Source organism: Trachemys scripta, chromosome 7 (assembly GCF_013100865.1).
Source record: "Trachemys scripta elegans isolate TJP31775 chromosome 7, CAS_Tse_1.0, whole genome shotgun sequence".
Classification (NCBI taxonomy): Eukaryota; Metazoa; Chordata; order Testudines; family Emydidae; genus Trachemys; species Trachemys scripta.
The window spans coordinates 21140929-21168255 of NC_048304.1; the positions used below are offsets into that span (position 1 = coordinate 21140929).

Here is a 27327-nt window from a genome sequence, read left to right on the forward strand (position 1 = left end):
ATAGTGGACCAAATTCAGCACACTTACTTCACTGAAGTTAATGGAGCTACTTTGCATTTACACCAATATTTCTGAGTCAGAATCTGGTGAATTACCTGTGCAAGAATAGCCAGAATTATTCTATAAGGCTGTGTGTGTGGTAGGTTACATTTCTGAAGCAAGACAACCGATTGGTCTGTACATTCGGTACTAAGGACAGCCATCGTACAAGAGAAGAGATAGTTTCTTACTTTGATATCTAGCCTTATCCAGCTATGTATGTTTTGTTATGAAACTCTTTTAATAAAAGAAAGGCTGTAAATCCAAAGTACACTTACAGGATCTTTATAGGCCTTCATCTCATAATATACTAGATTTTGTATTGAGGTGTGCAGAAACAGGATTCTTCCATCCTATTCAAAGAGAATTGCATTATACTTGCACAGATGAAAAAACAGATCATACTATCAAAGTAACACATTGCACATGTAAATCTGAAAAACTAGACCAAGGCCATGTTGGCAAAACTAACACAACTGGAAAAAACAGTGAACAGAAAACACTTCATTCTGCATGCTCATTTCCTAATGACTGTTAATATAATATAACCAATCTTTTACAATGCAGCTTTTCAATGGGTCACATCTTGTCAATCAGTGATGTAACACCTGCATGTAATGATCTTCCATTACTAAAAAACAGGCCACGGAATCTAAATTGTATCACACATCAGCAGTTGCAGACATTCCACCTATTCCCCTTCCACTGGCTACCTTGCTTAATATACACCTTTACCCCGATATAACGCGACCTGATATAACGCGGGTTCGCATATAGTGCAGTAACCCTGGGGCTCCAGCAGCGGGACTTGGGTGGCGCTTTAAAGGGCCCACGGCTCCGGCTGCTGCGGGGAGCCCCGGGCCCTTTAAATCACCGCTGGAGCCCTGCCGCCGCTACCCTGGAGCTGCAGCAGTGGGGCTTGGCCGGCGATTTAAAGGGCCCGGGCTCCCAGCAGTGGCTGGAGCCTGCGGCTCTTTAAATCACCGCTGGAGCCCTGCCCCCGCTACCCCGATATAACGAGGTTTCACCTATAATGCGGTAAGGATTTTTGGCTCCTGAGGACCGCGTTATATAGGGGTAGAGGTGTATTTGGAAGAACACAATGCCATTTATAAACAATTAACATTTTTGGAAGTACATTTCACAAGGTTACTTTTCCCTACTTAGGAAAAGAGATCTAGAGGAAGATATAGAAGATTGCTCATCTATATAAGAATGCCTCTGGTCGGGAGATACTGATTCCATGATTTTAACTGTTTTTTAAAAAGATGGTATCTCTGGCTTCTGAGATATAGGGGATTTTGCATGCCGGTAGGTGGATGAGATACTGAAAAATTAAAGCACATTCACTGGGAACCTTGAAAGCTGCCAAGTTACAATCATCATTGGAGGCTAAAAGAGAACAGGAACTCTCAATTAGAAAGAGTTTGTCACAAAGTCATTTGATGGGGCACACAGATTCTGTAATTTCCCTGGGTTGTTAGTCTTTGCCCACGTTGGGAATCTGCCTCAATTCAAGCCATCGGTGGCTGGAATTGAAGCAAATTCCTGATGTAGACAAGTCCTTAGAAACAGTAATAAAGCTTATTTAAGTCAGTGCTGCTGCTGCTGTTGCCTTTGGCAAGGCTGCAAGCTGAAAAAAAGGCAGTATTGGCCTTTGCCTGCACACTTACTATGGAGTTGACCTGACAGGCACAAGGATAGTAATTTTAAATGCCTTAAAACTACTAATTATATTTTATTAAATGGGTTAGAACAATTTTTGTTGAAAAATGAAGGCTACAGCGATAAAAGTAACAAGCCTCATGGCTTCGACATTTTACTATAAATTCATTCTTTTTGCCGTTTTTTCCTTACGATCAAGTTGATTGTTTTTACAGCTTATGACCAGGAGACAGTAACAAGATTTCATATAAGATTATTAATGTTAATCTTTGGGGGGTTGCCATGAATACAAGCTGAACACATTATTTCAATGGAGTTAGGTGCCCAGATGTTTTGAAAACTTCAGTAGGTGCCTATCTGCATCTTTAGATGTCTAAATACCTTTGAAAATCTGGCCCTTGGTGACCATCAGTTTGTAGGAAGCGTATTCAGCACTCACTGACCAAATGTTCAAACTTGGGTACCTAATGATAGACTTCTAAATCCAAATTTAAATATTTAATGCCAAAGAACCTGTTTTTCAGATCACCTGCAGATTCTACTGATTGCAAGGTCTTTTATTCTGCATATTACTGTGGGTTTGGATGGCATGACATAGTGTTTCCTGAGGGCCTTTATTACAACCTCTAATTTATACACTCACACCCACTTTTTCATATGCCATCCAGCTTCAGGAAAATTCCTCAAGCACGGAAACAGTCGGAACAGAGTATTCTCATACACATTTTCAAGGTAGTTAGTTTATTAAGCCCATAATCCACATGTAAAGCCGTGGACTGACCTGACCCAAATTTAGGTACCTCCCTTTAGGCACTCAAATTTAATCACAATGTTTACATCACCTCTAAAGGTTTCTAGTGGGTTTTACATAATGAGCGCCTCTCCCTGATGGAATAGCTTGCACACCTCACTGTATCTTCAGGTAATTGTCAAGTCAGTTAATTTTAATATCTGCATATCTCTGATTAATCAGAAATACTTGTTGTGCTTTTTACCTGCATACCAAGAACCAGAAATTCCTGGGTATCTGCATACACCAGCCCTTCATCTATCCAGTAGCATATTGGGGAGGACAGGCTGCAGAGACATTTGCATCTCACTGGATCTCTTACACTCTCCTTTCGAGTATGCTGAAAATATTCATTCTTCTCTACACAACTAGGAAAACAATGTATTAGCACAAAGAGAGTTTGTAAAAGATGTTTGCAGGTGGGCAGACCCACACATTAGAGGGTAACTAATGAATTATTTAATGACCTTTAACTTAGCAGCGGATCACACCAACCCAATTTTTTTTTTAAATATAGAGACATGCAGTATTTTTAGAAATCTTTATATATACACATGCTCTAGAGCAGGGGACGGCAACCTTTCAGAAGTGGTGTGCTGAGTCTTCATTTATTCACTCTAATTTAAGGTTTCGCATGCCAGCAATACAGTTTAACATTTTTAGAAGGTCTCTTTCTATAAGTCTATAATATATAACTAAACTATTGTTGTATGTAAAGTAAATAAGGTTTTTAAAATGTTTAAGAAGCTTCATTTAACATTAAATTAAAATGCAGAGCCCCCCAGACCGGTGGCCAGGACCCAGGCAGTGCGAGTGCCACTGAAAATCAGCTCGTGTGCCGCCTTCGGCACGCGTGTCATAGGTTGCTCACCCCTGCTCTAGAGACTGCATGCTCAGCTACTGCATTCTGGGCATCTAATTTGCTGTTTATGCACGATGTAACAAGGACGAGCACCCTTTAGGTCATTTGGCATTCCTAGGTCCACAATGGACATTGTCAGCTTCCTCGTGGCAATATTCAGTACGAGGAGTCTCAATTCCCTTTGTTCTTGACTTGGTGCAGAAACTGCTAATTCACTCCTGACCAACCTCCTCAGCAATCAGAATCCATTACCCTCTGAGGTGGGCTGACAGCAATTAGCCCCAATTTAACAATCCCTGCTACATCCATTCCAGGCCATATTATAAAAGGCAAATTTTATTTTTTAAGTTCACATATTTTTAAAAATTTTATTAGCATATTATTAAAACACAAGAAAACAATTTAGTAAAAGTTAGCTAGTAGTTAAGTTCAGCCACACCTTAGACAGACATTGCTAAGTGGTCATTAAGCTGAAGTTACAATATATGGCAATATTAGCTATGGCAAGGCAGAAAAAGTATTTTAGCTATTCCACAACTCTGGGGTGCTCTCAGGTCAGTGTTGCAGGAGTGTATGTATACAAAGCAGAAGCCCTTTATTTAGTCATAAATGTCAAGTTATTTCTGTGGCATATATCATAGTAGTATGTATTCTCTTTAGAAATGCTCTTCTATCCTTTGAAGGAGAGATGAAAGTTCTAGCCAGCCAACACACCATTGTGGGGTGATATCACTAGTGTGACAATAACACTATTATTTTTTCCTATTCGATAGCCCATTTGATTAAGTTAACTTTCAGTTCTAAACATAAAAACTCTTTTATATTGGCCTGTGTCAAAGTCCCATTTCCTTCCCAGTTTAAACAGATACTGGACGTACATTTAATTATTAAAAGAGATTCCTGCTGCTGAATTTCATGGATTACATGTCTCTGTGTTAAAAACAAATTTAGGGTTGGTGTGATCTGATGCTAAATTGAAGACTATTAGAAATTAATATTCCTAACACTGTGATGAATATAAACAATTAGTGTGGATCTGACCACCTGTGAACATCTTTTACAAACTCTTGCTTTCTATCACTGATGCCTAATTCAGACAATAACAGCTGAAATGTGGGATCACTGTTTTTTTTAAACTGACACCATTTGTGCTTTATGTCAGATGTTGTATCTAGAAATATGAGGAAAGTACATTAATGTACAATAAAATGCCATTGCCTAGTACCGGCAAACAAATAATTTACAGAACATTTGGTCAAGTCATTCAGAAACTGTATTATATGACACTGATCCATTTATTAGATTCACTATCATTCTAGATCTGGGATGTACTCAAGACAGACTCATTTGACAACATTATATTTTATTACTTTCAGTGTTACAATGAAAGCTGGTCAAAAAGTGGAATTTCTGTCCTGTGGGAAATTCTAATCTTTTGAAATTTGTTTGCATTCCAAATTGGAACAAAAATTTGAAATTCCCCCCAAAATGTATTTGGAAACATTGAAAGATTTCATTCTGACAATGTATAAAATAATATTAAACATTAAATATAATATATAAATTAAATATATATAAATATACATATAAATCAATAATAAAATTGAATCAATTCATTTAAATATGGTAAAAATGTTAAGTCAAAACAATTCATTTAAACACTTTTCCATCAAAAATGTGGCAAAATCAACATTCCCACAAAAAGTTTCCATTTCAACAAAACTCCATTTTCAGATGGAAAACTGTTCCACTGAAAAATTTTCAACCAGTTCTAGTGATGACTGTTATCTCATACTGCAAAAAGCCTTTGAAAACAATGATTTAAAAATTCAGCATTAGCAACCTGACTCTCTTGAGAGTATTTCTAACCAAAGTAGCAGTGTGCTTACTGAGGAAAAGAAAATAGGAATAATAATAGTCAATGCTACTTAATGGCACATATCCACCATTAGTTTAGGTGACTCCCATGCAAGGCAACCTTTAATGTAACTACTAACATGAACAAAGCCAGCTGAAGTTAAATTTGGGCTCTTCTTTCTCTTTAATAATCCCAAGATGTGCAGTTTCCTTACTGAACCAAGGCTAATACCTTTGTCAGTGTCCTGATCATTTCCTGCCTTAACTGTTGTAACTTTCTCTTCTCTGGTTTCACTGTCTCTCATTGGCTCCAATCTGTCCAAAATGTCACTGTTAAACCAACCTTCCGCTCCTGCCATTGTGACCATTTCATCTCCCTCCCTCAATTCTTCCACTGACTTCCCATCTCTTACCACTACAAATTCAAATTCCTTGGCCTTACCTTGAAGGCCCCACTTATCATCTTGCTCTCTCCTTTATTACTGCTCTCATTTTCTCTAGTTCCATCCCACTCCCTATACTCATCCCAATCTTTTCACTTTATTCCTCAGATGCTCTCTTTTTCCCATTCTTGTTTTCGTACTGTCTTACAGACTACTCCATTCTCTTTCCTTGTTCTTATCCACCAGACAACACCTCTTGTCACCTTATTGATTTTCTTCTGAACTGTGTGTCATTTTATTTTGACTGTAAGCTGTATGGGGCAGGAAGCATGTATTATCTACCTTTATAAATTAGTGATGCTATCTAATTTTTAAAAATTCATTAATACACAACTAGTTCAGAAAATAAAGAATTAATCAGAAAATAACCTTTTCTGCTGCTAAAGCAACAAAAACCCATCAGCAAATTAAGGAAACTCACGAGGCTAAGGGGTGTTTTCTGTTTAAGTGCTGGTGTATTTCTTCAATAGTCCACACTGCTGCCCTACATGCAGGATCAGTTCTGAAATAAAAAATACCCCGGTGTGAAAATTTTAATGGGAGAATACATCTGGGGTGTGAATGTTCTTATGAGTTAATTGCAACAGTAACATATCTTTATTCCAGGGAAATGATTGAAAAGCCAATATTCCGGAATTGTAAATGAGCAATGAAGAAGATGAGAGAGAGTGAGAGAAACCAGCGTAATGTACTTGTTTCCCATAAATCTTTGAATATGCCTTTTGTGCCAAAAAGTTGGGCTGAGATCCAAAGCAGACCTAGTTATAAATATTGAAGTCCTCTCTTAGTTTGTAAGGAGGTAAAACTCTCTTTCGAGCCAAAGGAAGTTTTGTGTTAGTAATACATCTGGTCAGAAAATATCACACAGGTTGAAATTTCAATGAAAAATTGGTATTTCCCATTTTCCCACCATTTCTACTGAGGAAGATCTGAGGATCTGGTCCCCAGAAGTTAGAGACTATGACTCCAATGCATAAATGGGATCTTAAATTCTTTCCTGAACTGGTACTAGAGTTAATCTAATCCACCTCCTGTCAATGCAGGATTGTTCCTTATATGTGGGTGTATACAATTGGAGGCTTTACCCCACCCCCCAAAATGTAGGGACTGCATTAATAAAGGAAACACTTAGTCTGGAACAGAAACTACATCTTCTTCCCTCCCCCCTTCACCCCATAATAAAAGTTGTCTACACCCCTGTGGTACATTCTTTAGTACTCTGCCCAAATATATCAAGATTTAAAAGATCCTGCTACAAGGAAGTTTCTCCTCCTTAATTTCCTTTTATTACTCCTAGTGACCCCTCCCTTATGCCACCCTAAATAATTCCTCTTCTTCCTTGGTGTTTGTATACTACAATTGTCAACATTTATCACTGTTAATGGTTTGGGAAATCATGTGATTTGGCTAGTACAACATGGATGATGAGAATACCTAACCCATACATCGCTCTTTATATTTTCAAAGCGCTACACCTGGGTTTGTCAGCCATCCCAGAACCGTCCCTGGCGTCTCAAGTAATCTGCAAATGGGAAGATTATTAGGTAATGTTTTCAGAGCCCAGGAAGCAAATTAACTATTGCTGCACCAGAACAATCTCTGAGTATTAGTATTTAATAGGGTTGTTGATTAATCATAGTTAACTCACGCTCGTTAAAAAAATAATGTGTTAATTAAATTTGTGACTGAACTCATTGGGGGAGAATTGTATGTCTCCTGCTCTGTTTTACCCACATTCTGCCATATATTTCATATTATAGCAGTCTCGGATGATGACCCAGTTGATGTTGTTCATTTAAAGAACATTTTCACTGCAAATTTGACAAAATGCAAAGAAGGTACCAATGTGAAATTTCTAAAGATAGCTACAGCACTCAACCCAAGACTTAAGAATCTGAAGTTCCTTCCAAAATCTGAGAGGGATGAGGTATGGAGCTTGCTTTCAGAAGTCTTAAAAGAGCAACACTCTGATGAGGAAACTACAGAACCCAAACCAACAAAAAAGAAAATCAACCTTCTGCTGGTGACATCTGACTCAGATGATTAAAATGAACATGCGTCAGTTTGCACTGCTTTAGATCGTTATCAAGCAGAACCCATCATCGGCATGGATGCATGTCCTCTGGAATGGTGGTTGAAGCATCAAGGGACATATGAATCTTTAGCACATCTGGCATGTAAATAGCTTGTGATGTTGGCTACAACAATGCCATGCAAGTGCTGGTTCTCACTTTCAGGTGACATTATAAACAAGAAGCAGGCAGCATTATCTTCTGCAAATGTAAACAAACTTGCTTGCCTGAGCGATTGGCTGAACCAGAAGTAGGCCTGATTAGACTTATAGGCTCTAAAGTTTTACATTGTTTTATTTTTGAATGCAGGGGGTTTTTGTACATAATTCTACATTTGTAAATTGCACTTTCATGATAAAGAGATTGCATTATAGTACTTGTATTAGGTGAATGTTTTCCCACAGCACAATCCCCTTCCACCACAAGTCTAGTTTAAGTATCACTCCAGATAGGTTCAGGAATGGAGTGGCAGTACTATAGGTCACAACTGAAATGGACAGACAGAGGACTAAGCAGAGCTGTTTGTGTGTTGGGGATAGGAACAGGGTAAGGAGAGCTGCAGGTCACAGCATTCTCACAGTTTTAAAACAGCACACCAAGACGGTAAAAAAAAAAAGCACAGAAAAAAATAAAAGGTTGGGTAAAACCTCACAAACCCTATTTGGGCTGATGTGTTGTCCTGAGCTCCACTCTCAGGGAGGCGATGGCCTCTTGCCATCCCTGGCCGACATGGAATCCATACCCTATGCCTTGAACACTTATTCCAGCACAAAAAAGAAAAAGGACACAAATTATATATGGATGCACAAAGTCATCGACCTGCTACGTAACAGGACGCAAGGCTAGATCTGCACCGTTTTGTGTGCAATCCCGTTGATTCAAAAATAAAACCCAAATTCTCTTATAGGAGTTTTCATTCTACTGGAATCATTCTAGAAACCGAAGTCTTCCTGAGTGACTCAGCCAAGTTAATTTCTCTGTGCCGCAGTTCCCCCATCTATAAAATGGCAATATTAAACTTCCTTCCCACCCACCTCCTTTGTCTGTTTTCTCTATTTGGATTGTAAACTCTTCAGGGCTTGGAATGGCAAACTACATATGTACAGAACCTAGCACAATAAGGTGCTAAGCTCCACTGGGGCCTCTAGCTGCTACTGTAATACAAACAATACATAAGAAAAAGTATCTTGTACTAAATACTACTGAAGGGGAAATGTCATGATGCCCGGAAGTATCAGACCTATTCTGTGTATGTAGTTCTTGGTTTTAAATATTATGGAAATGCAGCTTTTAAAATGCAAAGAGACTGATGATTGCACAATGAGACACCCTGTATCTCTATAATCACTAGTATGCAACACCTAGTCACTGAGCTGTGGGGAGAGCTGCAAAATAACAAGCTATCTCCCACTCATCTAATCACAAAGATAGAGAAAGGAGCAGAATAGTCAGGTTTGGCCAAGTGTGCTAGAATCTCAGGCATAAGCAAATTAATGTCTGCAATGAAGGAACAATGATTAATGTCCGTATCTCTGTCCCTGCTCATCTATTAAATCAGGATAATGTGCCGGTTCTTACCGAACATACAGTGCTATGAATCGCAAAATTAACATGTCATTTAGTCACATAAATCTATGATGGGACTCCTTTATTGGGTCTGGATTTCATAACCTTCAGCAGCAAAGGGATTATTATAAAAGCCCTCCCACTGATGCTGGAAATGCAGGGAGGGAGAATAACTCTAATTCATCTATTGCCCACATGGAGTACTGTCCCACCATTGTGATGCTGTATGGATTCCAGGGAACGCTTGAAGATATTATGAATATTAATATTGTAAAATTGCAATGAGTTGTGGCAGATATGCCATGTAAGATATCTGCAAAAATGTTATAGTTTGCCAAATATGATAATCTCATTTATGTGTTTGTAGCACATTTGTATATTGGGTTATAGATATGTATCTATGTACATATTACAAAACTTGTGCTAAGCTTCTGGGTGACACCCGCAAACAGTTTGGCATCACCTCTGCCTCGCCTGCTTGACGGCCCATTAAGGACCATCAGCTATTCAATTGACCCATTGAGAGAAGGCAAAGGATACAGACTCAGCAAGGCATGCCTGGGCATGCCTATGGACAGAAAAGGCTTCCAAGCCATGTGCTGGGTAGCTTGTGTTGGAAACAAAGGAAGCACAGGTCGCGTGGCAAAAGACTATATAAGGCAGCTGCATCTTCTCCATTTTGTCTTCAATCCTGCTTCTTACCTCTGGAGAACTTTGCTACAAACTAAAGCTCTGAATAAAGGACTGAATGACCCATCCAAACTGTGGATGTATTCCAGAGGGACTTTCAAGCCAGCAAACCACCAGTACAGCTAGGAACCTGATATATGGACTTTGAAGTTTTTGTATGTATGTGACTGTGTTACCACATAACATTTCTCTTCTTGTTATTTCTTTTCCTTGATAATAAACCTTTAGTTTTAGACACTAAAGGATTGGCTACAGCGCGGCTGGTCCTCCACCTCGGCGAGTGGAATAACGTTTGTTGCACCTTGGCTACAACGCCCGGGCGTCAGTGTGAACAAGGTGTTGCGTTACTGTGCTCTGATTGGCCTCTGGAAACGTCCCATAATCCCCTTAAGTCAAATGGCCACTCTTGTCATTGTTTTGAACTCCTGTAGGCATGCGGAAATGCCCTTTCAAAGCTTCGTTTCTGACAGCCGGCATGCAAGCATGGGAATGCTGTGTGTGAAAAAGAGAGGCGGGGGGAGGGGGAGGTCTGCTGCTGTCTGAACTTACAAGACAGCATGCTGACATGCTCTCAGCCCCCCCAAAACCCACTCTCTCTCCCCCCCCAAACACAACACACTTCCTGTCACACTCCACCCACCCCTCCCATTTTAAAAGCACTTTGCAGTCATTTGCATGCTGGGATAGCTGCCCGCCCATAATGCACCACTCCCAATGCTGCTGCAAGTGCCGCAAATGTGACCACGCCAGTGCACTTGAAGCTGTCAGTTTGGACAGATTGCAGTGCTTTCCTTACTGCGCTCTACGAAGGCTGGTTTAACTCAAAGCGCTCTACATCTGCAAATGTAGCCATGCCCTCTGTCAAGGGCAGCCTACTTAACAAGTATTTAGGATAGCTACCTGGGTATCCTCAATCACCAATTAAAACTGTGACAAATTCCTTAAACTGGTTCTAGCTAGCAGGGAAATTACCTTGGTGACTGTTTTTTAAAAAAAAGTTTAATTCGTCTCCTTTTATAATGCACCCAATGTTTATAGTTAAAAACCTCCAGACTATATATAAATTGTAATTACAAGATACCAACAATAAACTTAGCATCATAGGCTTCTTTTGGTCCTGTTGTTATTAAAGATCACATTGCACTATTCTCAAGAATAGGATTGTTAACCTTGGTGTCCTAACCACATTCTGGCTAAGGTTCTACTGACCTAAATTCCCTTCAGAGTTTCAGCTGAATATATTATCCCTTTTCATTTCCTGCCCTAAATTACCACACAATGTTGTTTTTGAGGTTATAGGGTTCTGCTCTTCATGTTAGATCAGGGGTTCTCAAACTGGGGGTCGGGACCCCTCAGGGGGTCACAAGGTTATTACATGGGGGGGTTGCAAACTGTTAGGCTCCACCCCAAACCCCACTTTGCCTCCAGCATTTATAATGGTATTAAATATATTTAAAAGTGTTTTTAATTTATAAGAGGCGGTCGCACTCAGAGGCTTGCTATGTGAAAGGGGTCACCAGTACAAAAGTTTGAGAACCACTGCCTTAAATGGTGGATGAAATGATGTCTGCGTGTTTTTAAGCTTATAAAACCCTTTGCCTATTTCATGCCCAAAGATCCCAATAGAAATGTCAGACTGTTATAATTTATCTTGTAGGAGACTGGCAAATTTGTTTTCAGTTGAGAGTGTCCATTCCCTAAAACCCCCCACTTCATCACAAAATCAGAGACCTGGTCTCCTGTATGCTTCAAAATGCCTGCATGCCAGTTGTTCAACTCACCCAATTGGCAGGGATAAACATTTCCAAAGTATTAATCCAAACTGATCATTGGGCATTAAGGGCGGATAAACCTATAAATCGCTTGGCTGATATTTTAATTGAAATTTTGCAACTGGCTGAGCACATTGTTGGAAGCAATGATTTCCTGGCCAGAGTTAAGATGCCACAACAATAGGCCTCAGAGTTGAAAGGGGAGCGAGGGCTTAATGTGGTGGGGAAAGAAAGCACAAACAACAGCTCCATTCTATATTGTGATAATAAGTCAGGCCTACAGTTTCTGCCTTAAGTGTGGTCTCTTCCACGTTTTGCTCATTGGAGATTTAAAGTAGATGATGGATTTGTCTGTCTCTGTCTCCAGGGTTTGCCTGGCCTCAGATTATTATGGTCTGCTATTTAGTCAGCTCCAAATACAAAGTGAAAAGTAGCAGAAAAATCACTTTATTAATTAAAATTACATAGGAAACAAATTTATGAAGAAGTTTATTAATTGAAATCCATAGGCTATCTGGTAATGCTGCCTGTTTTGTCCCTTCAAATGACGAAAATGGAGTACAGTCACTAGTAACTAAAAGACCAAATTTTGAGGGAGATAAGAATGGGGTAAATGGGGAGGCAAAAGCAAACAAGCCAACTTTTTAGCTTGCCTCAAGCCAGCTTCAGGTTTTGCAAGACATGAATTGAAACAATTTATATTTAAAAACGCTCACACAAGTCTTTGCACCTGGTCAGGCTGGTTATGCAAATGAATCTCTCTTTACTGTTCCCTTCTCCCTCACACGGCTCCAACACTGTTTTGCTGTTTATTTGCCTATGGCATCTTGACACAATCCTTGATTATAAGAAGAACAGGAGTACTTGTGGTACCTTAGAGACTAACAAATTTATTTGAGCATAAGCTTTCATGGGCTACAGCCCACTTCTTTGGATGCATAGAATGGAACACACAGAAAGAAGATATTTATACATACAGAGAACATGAAAAGGTGGAAGTGGACTTCTGTAGGTATAAATATCTTCTTTCCACCTGTTCTATGCTGGCGGGAGAGAGCTCTCCTTATGGCATAATTAAACCACCCCTAACGAGCAGCGGTAGCTATATCGTCAGGAGAGTGTCTCCCACTGACACAGAGCTGTTCACACGAGTTTTGTCGGTGAAACTTATGTCAATCAAGGGTGTGCTTTTTCATCCCCTGACCGACAAAAAGTTTGCTGACAAAAGTGCTAGTGTGGTCATAGCCTAAGTTATAATCAAGGCAGGCAGGGGAAGCAGCATCATTAGAAAGGAGGAAAACGTATATTACATATAAATGCCTTAGTTTTCAAGCAGTGGTAGGAAGGGAAACACAGGGATAGTGCACTACATCCCCTTTATAGTGAAATCATGGCTTTTACAGAATAATTTCTCTGTAAAATGAGGTTCACACTAACAGGAATTACAACACATTTAAAGAAGTTGAGGCTTTCATACTAATTCACCAGAAACAGGTTTTGCTGATAAGGAAATGGGTCTGTGGGAGAAAAAAAATTCTTGCAAACTTTTTCAGAGATGAAGCAGCAGTGTGGACAAGACTTGAAACCAGGAACTCCCATATTACAATCCCAACACTGACAATTATGCCCCGTTGCAGGCTACATCTAGACCATGCTGCCACTTGCTGCTACATGTGCTTCCCCAGCTAGACTGCTATTTTTAGTGCACTAGCTTGAGCAGTGCTAGAGTAAGTACATCTACACAGGCTGGGAATCTCATCCCCAGGTCCAACTGTAGGTGTAGCCTCAGTGTCTCCCTCTGTGGGGGTGTTTCTAGTTACCTGTCTCACAGGGGACTGTCAGGATTAAGTAGTTGTTGTAAGTACAGTGCTTCAAATATTAAGAAAGGCTATTTTTATGATTAATGGATGGGGAGTTGGGAAATCTGGGTTCTATAAGCAGCTCTGCCAGACTTTGTGTGACCCGTCTAGTCACTTCGCCTCTTTGGGCCTCACTTTTGCCATCTGGAAAACGGACAGTAATAATACTGATCTACCTACCCAATATTCATTAATATTAAGATTTGTAAAACACTTTGAACATTTTCCAGAATACGCTCTCTGTCTTCACCTAATACCAAAACATCCTACCCATCCATTGTAATGAAAAGAAAACAAACAAAAAAACCAAATACAACAGAGTGAGAAAAGTAGGCAATGAAGACAGGCTAGAAAGCAGTAAATGCTTAGCAAAATGGATGTAGTACCTTGCTGTGTAGACCCATATATCCCAAGAAGTCAGGAGGAAGTAAATTGTTCCACTGGTTCGATTATAGGCAAAGCTGAGAACTGACTGGAGTGGAGAGGGATAGGGAGGCGGCAGCACGGTACATAACTTTGTCCCATTATGCAGAGAGAAAATTCGTAAACTTAGGAAAGAAAAACAGAAGAAAGTAGTAAAGGGAGAAGGTTAATGCAGCGTTGTTGTTTAATCAAGACACAGGGATGACACTTCAATTCACCCTCCCACAGTAACTTTAATGTTCCATGCAAACATCCCCTTTTAAATGGATGGGTCCTGTTATTTTAAAGTGAAAAATACAATGATTTTTCCACTCACTCTATGTTAAAAGCTCTCATAAGGTAATGCACTTCAATGGAGTTAAAAGTTGTGGTGCTATTTTTTCCAGTAATGCCAACATTTGAACGTTAAAAATATGGGCAGGTATGCTGTTCTGCTCAGTTTGCACAATCTGGAGGTCTAAACAGGACGCTGATACTTTTTTTCCTGTGTGCGCAATTTTCATTAAGAATGTCGCACAGGTATTTATTTTGACTAATATAACCTAAATCTCAGAAATACTGAAAATTTGTAACTCATATTGAGTCAAGCAAGCAGATATCTTCTCTATTTGATTAGTTTGTTACTTTACAGTTTTAACAGATGGCAGCTAAAACCCTTTCATATGGTTGAATGTGGTGTTTATTAATACACACACCTTACCATTTTTCTATTGCAAGTTTATTACTACCAGTAGAGATGCAATCCAACCAAAAACCCGGACCCGAACCACCTCAAACTTTCATTAGCACATGTAGTCACACATACCTGTTATCAGAGCCCATAGCTACCACCCTGCTGGATTTCCCATTGGCACCACAGAGGGACAGAGCCTTAATCTGACTGCTGACACGAGTCCAGAATTTGGTAAAATTGTTCAAGTCATACACATGAAGATTGCGGGCAGAAGAGCAGTACAGCAACTTATCCTCAGTCAGGCCCATCCAAACAATTCCTTCAGTGAACAATGATAAACTAAACAAAAGATAAAATCCCCACAAGCCAAAGAAAATCATGAATTAAAGTAAATCAGCAGCAAGTTACATCAATTACATTAGAGTCCAAGTTAAATTATATCGGACATTTTTCAATGTTGACCATGTTCAGCTAAAAAGAATTCTTCACGCTATTCACTCAAATTCTGACAATTCCCTGGGGAACTCAGGGGAAAAAAAACCCTGTAACCAGTTCCAATCAACACTGACTGGATTAGTGACCTTGGTGAATCTGTTTTGCATGCCACAAAGATATGGAACGACCATGTACTTGTATGATAAGTAAATACTGTGCTAATTTCTGCAGGTTACATAAAAATGTTACTGGAAATTGTAATACTCAAGAGGACACAACCTCCATTTCTAGATCTTATGATAGCCCTTTAGAAGTTAGTAAAAATGATGTATCTTATTGAATCACTTACCACAGGGATCGGCAACCTTTGGCACATGGCACATCAGGGAAATCCACTGACAGGCCGGGACAGTTTGTTTACCTGCTGTGTCCGCAGGTTCGGCAAATCTCAGCTCCCACTGGCTGCGGTTCACCGTTCCAGGCCAATGGGAGCTGCGGGAAGTGGCGCGGGCCGAGGGATGTGCTGGCCATCGCTTCCCACAGCCCCCATTGGCCTGGAATGGCAAACTGCGGCCAGTGGGAGCTGCGATCAGCCAAACTTGTGGATGCTGCAGGTAAACAAACTGTCCCGGCCCACCAGCGGATTTCCCTGATGGGCCGCGTGCCAAAGGTTGCCGATCCCTGACTTCAAGTCATTGATGTGACGGTCTCCTTAAAAATCAGTTATATGGTATGGGGCCATGCAACTACAGGGCCAGTACCTCAAAGCAGATTCAGAGCTGTATAAATTATTTATGCCTTGGGAAAAGCCACACTTCTAACATTTTTTAAGAGGTAAAGATTTATTTATTCATAACCGTACAACAAAATAGAAGCCCATGAACTGTACACCGTATTTTTTCTTTATAAATTAAACACTTCTTGCACACCGTAGCTCTTGTATAAATACTCATAGAATTTTAGTAGAACTCACTATTAAAGGGGAACTGTCCCTTTAATGAATAAGGCCCTGCGCTGCAAATTCTTATGCATGTGTTTAACTTTACTCACCAAATGACTTTTTGTTTTGAATTTTCCGTCAATTGTATTTTAAAAAATTCAAAGGTATTAAACGCTCGAAATCTAAACAAAACATTTTGGTTTGGTTTCACCCAAATTGCTAGTGAACTGAAAAATCCATTATTTGCACAGCTCTAAACAGAAGCTGTGCTGAAGAAATCTTCACAATCTAATGAGATGAGAATAGCTGAGATACATAACTTTCTATTTAGCAGGGTTTCTTGGCTTATGGTCGGAGCACCTGGTCTTAGATCCTCAAAGATCTTTAAGGTGCTTAACTCCCACTGAAATCAAATCCATTAGAGTTAACTGCTTAAATACCTTTGAGGATCTGGGCCTTGATGCTATGAGATGATGAGCACCTCCTGCAAGTTGTTGAGTACCCTCAACTCCTCACAGGTTCAGCCCGAAAAGAATTGGAGAATAGAGACAAACTACGGCAATATCCTTAGAGGCATATAATCTACAAAGATATTTATCTTACTCCTTAAAGATTCACTATTTATCCTTTAAAAAGAAGAGGAGTACTTGTGGCACCTTAGAGACTAACAAATTTATTAGAGCATAATTTGTTAGTCTCTAAGGTGCCACAAGTACTCCTGTTCTTTTTGCGGATACAGACTAACACGGCTGCTACTCTGAAACCTGTATTTATCCTTTGAAATTCATCCAAAATACCATAAAATGCTGCAAATTCTAATGCTAGAAATGCATTTTAACTTGATTATATTTCATTATTTGTAAGCAGTGAAACTTACATAAATGGTATGGCCTTTTTAAGTACCTGTAAAACAGCTCCATTGTATCCAGGGACCAGAGTTTCACTGTCCCATCCAAAGATCCAGAGATAAATAAAGACAAAGTGTTTGGGTGGAGGAGGATGTGTGTGACAGACCTGGTATGGCCATGAAACACATGCAACAAACAGCCCTGGTCATTCCAAGATTTTACTGGTTAAAATAAAACAATAACCATCAATCAGTAAATAAATGAGAATTAAATTATGAAGAAGCCAAAATAAACTACACTTCTTTGTCTCTGGTTATTTTACTGAGGACAACACCAAAAACCTGATTATTCTTAAAAAAAAAAAAAAAACCACCAAACACTAAAACTGCAACTTTGCTTTTGATCTAATACTGTATTTTCTCTCCCAAGCGCTAATGATATACTGTACTGTGAAGAAATGCACTTAGTTAACAAAGGAAGTCAATTCATGGGAGTCATGAACACTATGATTTCAGTGTTTTTGAAAAAAACATCCATTACTTTAGTCCTTTTCATCATGAGCATCCCTGATTTTCCTAATAATTATCATGAAAAAATCAAAACAGAGTGGTTGGGCATTTTCTCATGCTTTAGCCAGGGTACTGAAAAGGAGGCCAGATGCTTCTTTACTTGGAAAAGACTATAAAGTCTGGAAAGTAACGTTATCAATTACCATTCAGAATGTGCCTGCTTATTCCCTTGAGGGAATAACATATTCTCCGACATATGTTTCAAAAGAAAGAATGATTCCTGATAGAAAATAGTCAAATCAAAAACTGTATCATATAGAGTTGGTAAGATGATGAATGAAAACCACTACTGCTTAGAGGAATTGCTACTTCAAAATTTAGGTTGACAGGACGTACAGTTGGGCCCAATCCTTCAAAGGACCACGTCCTTCCATACCATGAAGCTGAAGGCATTTTGCATCTTTTAGGATGTGCTCAGCACCTTGCTATTATCCCAGAAAGTGATTCCTGGATTCAGTGGAGGATAATGGGAAGATATTTTTGGGAGATTAAATATTAATAAATAATGGATAAGACATTCATCTGCTGAACTTTTTTGAAATGTCTAGCAGATCTACATTCATAAAGAAGTCACACTTTATATGTTAAGATTTATGGTTGGGTTCAAATGTTAACAGATAACATTTCTATTTATGAAAATTCAGAGAAACACAGAAGATGATGATAGGTAAGACTGAGGTCCATTAATTTCTAGGCCCACCGGTTACTGCAAGAAATCGATTATGTGACACAATACGTGACCCAGACTTTCTGTTCCCCAGAGAGGCAATAACTACTAGACTCTCTGCCAATATGGCCTACGGAAAATTTCCTTCATGACTTCAAATGTGGGAGCAAGAATTGCTGTAGTTAAGTTTAGAATTAGAATGTCATTTATACACTGAAGCACTACTGCTGTTTTAAAATACTAGCATTGCGGTCTCATTAAAAACATACGGTAAAGTATGAAGAAACAAAGAAGTGTGATCATAGGCTCAGATGCTTTGTTCCTGTGTGCCACCTTACTTTCAGAGTCCCTGGAGGAGGTAAGCAAAGCATTGGAGTATGATGAATAGACGCAGGAGAGAATGGTACTTTGGTGGGCACTGGTTAGCTGAAACAGTATATTCCCTTTGGTATCATAGCAGAAGAGATCGCAATTAGAAAAGCAATAAAGTCTTTGCATATTGACATCAAACTCCATATTTGTACACCAGATTTGCCTCATGTGTGGGAATTCTGCACTATATTTAAAAAAAAACATGATTAAGATTACGGCAACACTACTGTACACATTTAAATAAAATGATAGAGTCATTTGGTTTGTGAATTTTTTTGCATACTGTAAGACTACACAGTTCATTTTATGAAAGCTGCTGGATATATTTTATTTTTTTAAAAATCATGGTTTCCTAGAAGTTGGTAATGAGCACGTTTCAATTGATTATAGTGTTTAAACAATTTTCTAATCATCACACACACTATGTTTGAAATATATAATGGTGTGTTTTAAAGGTTTTATTGACACGTTTGGCATGGCACATAACTAACTCATGGATTTACTACTGGTAAGCAAATCTGATTATCCCAAACAAATGCCAACAAAACTTTTATAGGATACCACCCCAGGCTAAATATGTTTACATAAAAACTATTTTAGGAATGTTTGGAGTTTTTAAAAAGGTCACAGGGGTTATTTTTGTATTACTCTGCATGTAAAGCAGTGGTGGGCAACCTGCGGCCCGTCAGGGCAAGCCACTGGTGGGCCGCCAGACCGTTTGTTTACATTTGCACAGCTGCCCGCAGCTCCCAGTGGCCGTGGTTCGCCGTTCCCGACCAATGGGAGCTGCGGGAAGTTGCACGGTCCTGGCTGCGGCCATTAGGAGCTGTGGGCAGCCATGAAAATGTAAATAAATGATTTGGCGGCCCACCAGCGGCTTGTCCTGACGGGCTGCGTATGGCCCGCGGGACGCATGTTGCCCACTGCTGTAAAGCCAAGAGCCTTACTTATTATAAGTCCAAGTCTACTGGGTTCAGAAAGAGCCATGAAACCATCCTAAATACCTTCTTCTACATAAAAATTACACAAATTGAAAGCGCAAGATCTCGGTTTCCCAGGACTAGAAGCTAGTCCTTGATCCCATTGAGAACCTGTGAATATCTACTTTCAAAAGATATAAAGCTACTGTTTCTAGTTCTCAGTGCTATGTGTAAATGGATTGTAAAATTAGATGTTTATATATATATAGAAAAGCTGACACTGGCCCAGGACAGAATTTACTTCTCCTGGGCCTCAGACCATTATAATTTTTGGAAGCACACAGAGAGGGGTGAGGAATTTCACACTTGGGAGGAGAAGGGGAAATATTTTTCTGGCAAGGTGATTTGATTAAAAAAAAAAAATCTGCTGGTTGAAGCTACTTAGAGTTTCAGAATGTTGGAATAAATACAGGGGAGATGGATTAGTGGGCAGAATGCAGGTGAGGCATTCAAAGGTGCATTATAAACTCACTTAGCACAAGGTTTTGAATAGAAATCACATAGTTATTACTTCCAAATATGCAGTGTATGTGTCTATGAATATTCACAATGTACAATCATTCATAATAAGTTACATTAACATTATAAAAGCTTTCACAACAAAGATATACAGTAGTTTGTCCTGGGGCTTGCTGAGAAAAGTGATATTAACAAACATGCAAGTTTTTCACAGCAGACTTACTAGTTAGCTGGGAGGCTGCGAAAAGTGATTCTTGTATGTTTGTTAATATCACTTTTCACAGCCTTCCAGCTCGCTAGTAAGTCTTCTGTGAAAAATGATATTAACAAACATACAAATATCACTTTTCACAGCATTATTTTTATTATTGAGTCAGCAAAAAAAAAACAAATATACAAAAAAATCCTACATAAATTAATTATAATGATCTGGATGTGCATATTTATTTGCTTTTCCTAAAGTTAACTAAGTATTTTAGGAACTTAAGTATTTTAGGAAAAAGTGTCAGTGTGGCCACCAGCAAAAATTGGTGGCTGCAGTCTGAGGCCACCAAAAAATTTGTTGTGAGAACCCATGTACATAGTCACTTTCTAAACTCAAATAATTAACATCTATTTACCTGGGGAAAAGCTTGTAATTGGACATGTGAACTGCATCAGAGTAATCTGTATTCTCTGTTTCTTTAAACTTCCAGAACTAAAAGAAAAAAAGAATACAAAGACAATTTTGCAAGCTTGATTTGGTACTTGAGTCTAGAACTGGAAATCTGAATGTCAACTATCAAAACCTTTTCAAGAAGCCATTAAGCTCTCCCATTACTTCCATACTGACAGACCTGAATGCTTCAAAAGACATAAGCCTAAAGTAAGAGCAGCTTTAATGAGAAAACATTTATGAAACGTTTAATTTGTTTTGACAGAAAAAAATTAAATGATGATCACGAGATAATTTCATCAGCTAAGAAATGCTTCTTAGCTGCACTGACTATTCTCTTTGTTCATCACGCCAACCCAGCTATTAGTGAAACTAAATAAACCAGCCAATCGACAATATTTTCTCCTCATTTTATTTTCAAAGTAAATAAGAGTGTTGGTGAAAGGTGCTGAATTGACAAGTCTATAGGCCTGTACTTATATATACATAACAAGGGCGGTGGCGATGCAAGTTTCAGCCCCAGTAATCTAATTGATCTCTATCCTGGAAGAAATCAACTCTAGTGGAGTGAGAAAGGTTTAGTTACCATAGTGCAATCAGACCCTTGATCTCTCTGCTGAGACTGCTACGAAGTTATGATAGTGTTTTTGTGATCTGGTTATCTGACCTCTAGAGAATTAATTGGCACAACCAAGCAGTCATCAGATGGTAACATCCTTCAGTCACTATTGACCAATGTTGGGCTCAAACCAGTGAATTAAGTGTGAAAGTTCCCCTGATCAATCCACCAAGGCATACAGTCTCCCTTTGCCCTACATTAAATTCATGCCTGTGCTTCCAGAATGTTGCAAAAGACAACTCAAACCTCATCTGAGGTATTCCCTTACCTTTACGCCTTTGATTCCTCCTGTAATGAGTTCATCACTCACAGGATTGAATACCATAAGTGTCAACAGACGTGTCTCCACATTCTCTACTGAGCAGATCTCTTCATAATCCTTATTATACACCTTATGAAAAGAAAAGTAATGTTCACAAAGCATGCCAAAAAGGCTGTGGGTAATTAAGGCCCTGATCCAGCAAAGCATTGAAGTCGTCTCTTTCTAGACTTAGGCCTTTGAGAGCAAGGATATAATTCCCCAAAAGATATGGTACAAAACTTTTCAGAAACTTTGTCCTCATTGACAGAACTATTTATTTGAATTTTTAAAATTAAATTATAAATTCACAAATGGTAGGGATTATAATTTTTAACTCTTTGTAAACTTTACTGTAGCGATGGAGACAATTAGAGACATACAATTAATGGAGATAGGCACTTATGGGGTAATTTGGGCTGTATTTCTATCAATATATGGCTCCTCCATTGGTTTTCAGCTACTATGATGACATGAATCCTAAAATACCTAAAATAGATTAGAGAGACAGATTAATCTAAGCTAAACAGATTCATCACACAAAGTGATAAAAAAACATATTTCTCTCACCGTAGTTCTACTAAACTTGTACTGCTTTCCATGCCAATAGTGGATGCAAAATTCAGCCACTCTTTCTCCTTCAAGAGTTGTTGTTTTCTTGCAATGTGTAACGTCAGACTAAACGTCAGACTAAACGTCAATGGAACTAGTTTAATAAACTATGATGAGAGAAACAACTGGGTCAATCTGTTGGCACAGTGATAATGCTGAGCTTTGCTACACAGATGAACTGAGTTTGTACCTTGAACACAGGCTCTTGATTTTAAAATGGCAGAGGTGCAAATACTGCAGAGCAGAAATAAACAGCTCAAGAGATGGAGAAAGTGGGGGCAGAATGAATTTGTATTACTCCAAACAGTAACTATTGGACAGTCAGAGGAGGGTATCCTGAATGGTCTGTAATTACTCTGCCCTATCCCCTTGCTGCCTGAATCCTGGATACTATGGTCCCAAATAAGGGATTTGAGACCTCCTCCTTCATGTATGAATAAGTTTAAACTGCCAACAGAGCTCACAAATAAACTCAAAATCAAAATACACCTCTACCCCGATATAACGCGACCCGATATAACACAAATTCGGATATAACACGGTAAAGCAGTGCTCCGGGGGGGCGGGGCTGCGCACTCTGGCGGATCAAAGCAAGTTCGATATAACGCAGTAAGATTTTTTGGCTCCCGAGGACAGCGCTATATCGGGGTAGAGGTGTAGCTGAAAACAATAAACACAGCAGATAGTAGGTGCTTTTACCTTAAGTGCATAGTCTCTTCTCAGTACAAAGTAAACATTGAATTTTTCACAATAAGTGATGCTTCTCACTATGTTGAATTGGTACTTGTGAAAATCCATTTCCCTTTTAACTAGAAAAACAAAACAAAACCCAAAAATACAAAATCAAAACACAAACTGAAACAATGTCTAATAAATCACTCATGTTCTTTTTCAGCACAGAATATCTTATAAAGTATAACGTTTTGGTGCAGGTGAAAAATTGCCTATTTTTTAAAAATTGTGTATATATATATATTTGCTAATATATAATTTATATAAATCCTATTTATCTTAGCAAATTTACTTAAAATAGCAAAAAAAAAAAAAAGTAATTTACATTTCATCAGTATTTTTCAAGGCTTCTCCTACTGTTTTTCAGACACTGGACTACACTTTAAAAAAAACTACCTCCCTACCTTCTCCCTATCTGATTGGAACTATGGTGTCTAAGATACCATTATATGGTAACCTGGAACTGAGGATGTTTAAAGGTGACCACTGAAAAAACACATGCAAAATACAAGTTTGCTCATGCATGTCAGTCTTCGCACATACAATCTCCATTTCTGTGCATGCAAATGTGTGTTTCTAAAAAATATATACATTTTGCAGGCACAGTTAGCATGGACATTTAAAAACATGGATCTTTTGTTTTGAATAAGATTATTCCTCCCAAATGGTATCCCGTGGCAAGTTCTTGCAGTGAAGTAACAATCTCTTGTAACAGGACAGTCTGATAACCACTGTTGTCACACAAATTCTTATGAAGGCTTGATTTCTTTCTGAGCCATGCTGTAGTTTTGATTGCTTATTCTGCACTAATTACATTGGCAAAGCTCCCATAAACACCATGAAAGTTCCATGCACTGAATGAATAAAGAATATGCAGTCAAGATTCACATTGTAATTCTGAGGTCTGAGTTGTAGACTGCATAGAAGAATTCTGCCCTGTCAGTTTATTGTTGGATCCATGGGGAAGAGGACATAGCTTGGGAGGAAAGAAGTCACATCCAAAAAAAGAACAGAAAATGAAAAGCATGACTTAGGTTTGGGGCAGAAACCGTAAATTACTCTGTGTCTGTAAAGTATCAAGCATAATAGCATCCTGATCCTAACTGGGGCCCTCTAGGCAATACAAAAACTACTGCAATACAAATAAATAAATAAATAAATAAATAATAGTAGACTATCACTGAACACTTCCCCAATAGGCAAGAAACTCTTCAAATTCAGGGTTATAATAATGTGTTTTATGTTATAATATTAATATTGATATATTTTAAGAGTTATTACTATAATCATAATAAAGGATGAATAACTGTATGAGCCACAAACGACACTTAATTGTTTTTCAGTGGAAATTATATTGAAATTTTAATGACATTTATTTTGAAAATCATTTTTAATAAGCTTTTTACATTGTAATTTTTTTTAGTGCTGATGGAAGGTGATAGATTAAAAAAACCTAGAGACTGAAGTCTTCTTTCTACAAAATAGGTGCAACATGAACAACACAGCAATGGAAGCTTTCTACACACTGCCCCAAGAATGCACCTCAACAACAAAGGGACAACGTCTATGGGCGACAGAAGAATTCAGTGTCCGTGGCCCATTCAATCTGTGGTGCGTCTATTGAAATTACTGTCAAAAGAGCCAATTAATGACAACTGAAGTAACTGGTGACAGATGGACACCTGTCCCCTGCAAACTTAACTGAGTCTCCCAATTCATTTCAATGAAGAGTCATCATATGGTAACAATTTCAGGCCATTTGCTATCAACCTGGGCTGAACTGTTAATTTAATAAGTAAAATATTCTGTTATCCTATTTCTAATTTCCTGATCCCATCCAGTCCCCTCAATAAATGTTTAAAAAAAAACAAAAAACAGTTATGATATTCTGATGTGCAAACAAAACCAAGAGGAACCAAAGCCTACTCATATATGCTACTTGTAGATCATGAATGTACAATAGTATACTGCAACCCAAGGGTTTTTTCATGGAGGCAAGTGCATGTAAATCAAAATGAATTGAACAGGAAGATGATCACACCAGGAAAATATGTCCTAACTACAAAACAGAGTTTGGACATTTGCTACATCTTTAATCTTTTGTGGAGTTCAAGGTAGACTGACCTTTTGAGCCTGACAGATAAAGATCTCTCTCACCTACAGTCTTAGAAGCAAGTAAATCCAAGCTGAACCACCCTTTGCCATCCACGAGGATCAGTCTTCTAGTCCTGCTGTTGTAGGTCACTAAACAGAATTGTGAAGAGGACAGTTTCACTGCTTGATTGTGGCTAAATGTCCTAGGAATGTTGGAGCAAAACATACCCATTGTGTTACTGAACTAACAACTTTTCCCTAACATTATTTATGAACAGCTGCAGCATTTGAGGTAAGATAGAAAAGCAAATTTATCTTTAAGACGTTCAGAACTGTTGGACTAATACACCTCAGTTTTATACCTTAAAATGTTTCACTAAACTTGGCATTTACTTTAAACCAGCAATTAAAAGTAAGCAAAACCAAAAAGTCTTTTGAATATATGGCATTTTTGTCATCACTACTATATATAATGCTTATAAAGAGAAATGCTCTCATTGGCACGTATTGAACCAAGGCCTCAAACTAGATAACAGTGGGTAGCTTGTTTTTATCTTGCACGGGCACCTTATAGAGATTTAATTTAAACTTGGATTATATCTTTAGGTCTATTTTCAAGAGGTTATGCCAAGTGCTAGCAATGCTGCATTTATAGGGAGTTGCATGGCTAAACACCCCAGCAAAACACTTTGTTAATACAGGAGTAAAATTCTCCCTTTTCCATATTTCTGTGGCCTCTCCCTCCTGTCGGATTCACTCCCCCCCACACCAAATGCTTCAGTATATTTTTCCATCACCATATTGTCAGACTTTGGTTTTCCTTTTTATTTAAATGTTCCTCTATCCCCTTTTATTTGACTAGAATTTGCTGCCTCTTACCTCCTACTATATCTAAGCGTTGCTGGGTAAAGCTTTTAACCAAGTAGAGGCCAAAGGTAAGAAAGCAAATGGCCTTTGCAGTTACTTCTTTTCCTGCAATTCTGCAATAGGGAGAATGATTATTATTTCATTATTTAGAATTGTACAGGATATCAAAGGGTAACTGAAAAGATGGCAACAAAATGTGGCAGTCAGTAATGGAGTACATTTTAACCAAGGGTTGTGGTAGATTCTCCATCACTGACCATTTTAAAACCAAGATTGGATGTTTTTCTAAAAGATGTGCTCTAGTTCAAATAATAATTAATTTAGGAAAGTTCTATGGTCTGTGTTATGCAGGATGTCACCTTAGAGGACCACAGTGGTCCCTTCTGGCCTTAAATCTTCAAATATCCATTCTCATTTCTCTTTGGGTGGAGCTGGTCTCTGGCTCTTAGTTAGAGCCCTGAAAAGCCTTCTGTTTTCCCTCCCTTTAGTCTTCCTATCCTGGAACCCACAATCCTTCTAAACAGAGCAGGATGAGACTGGACTTTGTAGCTCATAATTCATTTCAGTGGATGTTCAAGTCCTCTAAAAAGGCCTTATATCTCATCAGGGAACTGGACCAGCCCATCCCTCATCTCTATACATACGTACACTTTCACTGTCTCTTTTAATTTCTGGTCATCTTCTGATACATTTATATCATCTAGAAAAGATAATCTTCACAACAACAAAGTAGAATTAGGATATAACAATGGGTAATTTAAATAATACATTTCAATTTATTTACACCCGAAGTCCCTCCAGGAACTTCAGACAATTCCCCCCTGTCAATGGATTTTTTGCCTTAGGTTTTTGTCATTAATTTTTCAGCTCTATTAACTGTTAATGATTCCCATAAGAAGCCCACATTTATTATATCACCCCAATCCTCTAACCCTTCTGACCCAGGAGAGCTGGATGGAGATCAGTAGGAGCTGAAGCTACTTTTTAAGCAGCCAAAAGGGTCATTGCAGAGAAATAAGCTTCCTTCCTTTCAGTGGTTTAATAGCTTCTACAGTGCTCTCAACCACCGCTTCCCTGCAGAATCCAAGGCCAGAAAAAGGAACCAAACTGAGGTTGCATGAAGACAACAATCTAAGCTGTTACTGTTTCAGCCAGTTTGCATATCTAAGTGATTACTGTATTTAAATACAGTATTTAAAAGATCATCATCAGGATAAAATATGTTCACTCACTGTTACACAAAGTTAGCAGTTTTATACGGATCTCAGAAATATGTTAGATTCATTGTTAAATCATACTCATTCAAGGTAAATTCAAAGCAATCCAAAAAGGACAATGGGAATATGTTACCATGTTCTTAATTTGCATGTTGATTCTAGCGATCAAATTCACCTTTTCCTGCAACTCTCTGCAGCATCTTCATTAGGCTTTTTAGTAACAGCACTATTGATTGATTTGTCTAGTTCCAT

General features: G+C 38.6%; 1 protein-coding gene across 1 annotated transcript; it reads right to left on the reverse strand.

Annotated features, from left to right (window-relative positions):
- Window positions 1-1374: 1374 nt before the first annotated feature.
- Window positions 1375-27327, reverse strand: LOC117879992. Its single transcript, XM_034775607.1, has 13 exons — window positions 27251-27327; window positions 26507-26572; window positions 25871-25971; window positions 22865-22974; window positions 21524-21646; window positions 20602-20678; window positions 18509-18726; window positions 16990-17155; window positions 14844-15050; window positions 14002-14163; window positions 6078-6158; window positions 2700-2862; window positions 1375-1431 (listed from the first exon to the last, which is right to left on the reverse strand). Exons 1-13 carry the CDS (start codon window positions 27325-27327, stop codon window positions 1375-1377), a joined length of 1608 nt encoding a protein of 535 aa, XP_034631498.1.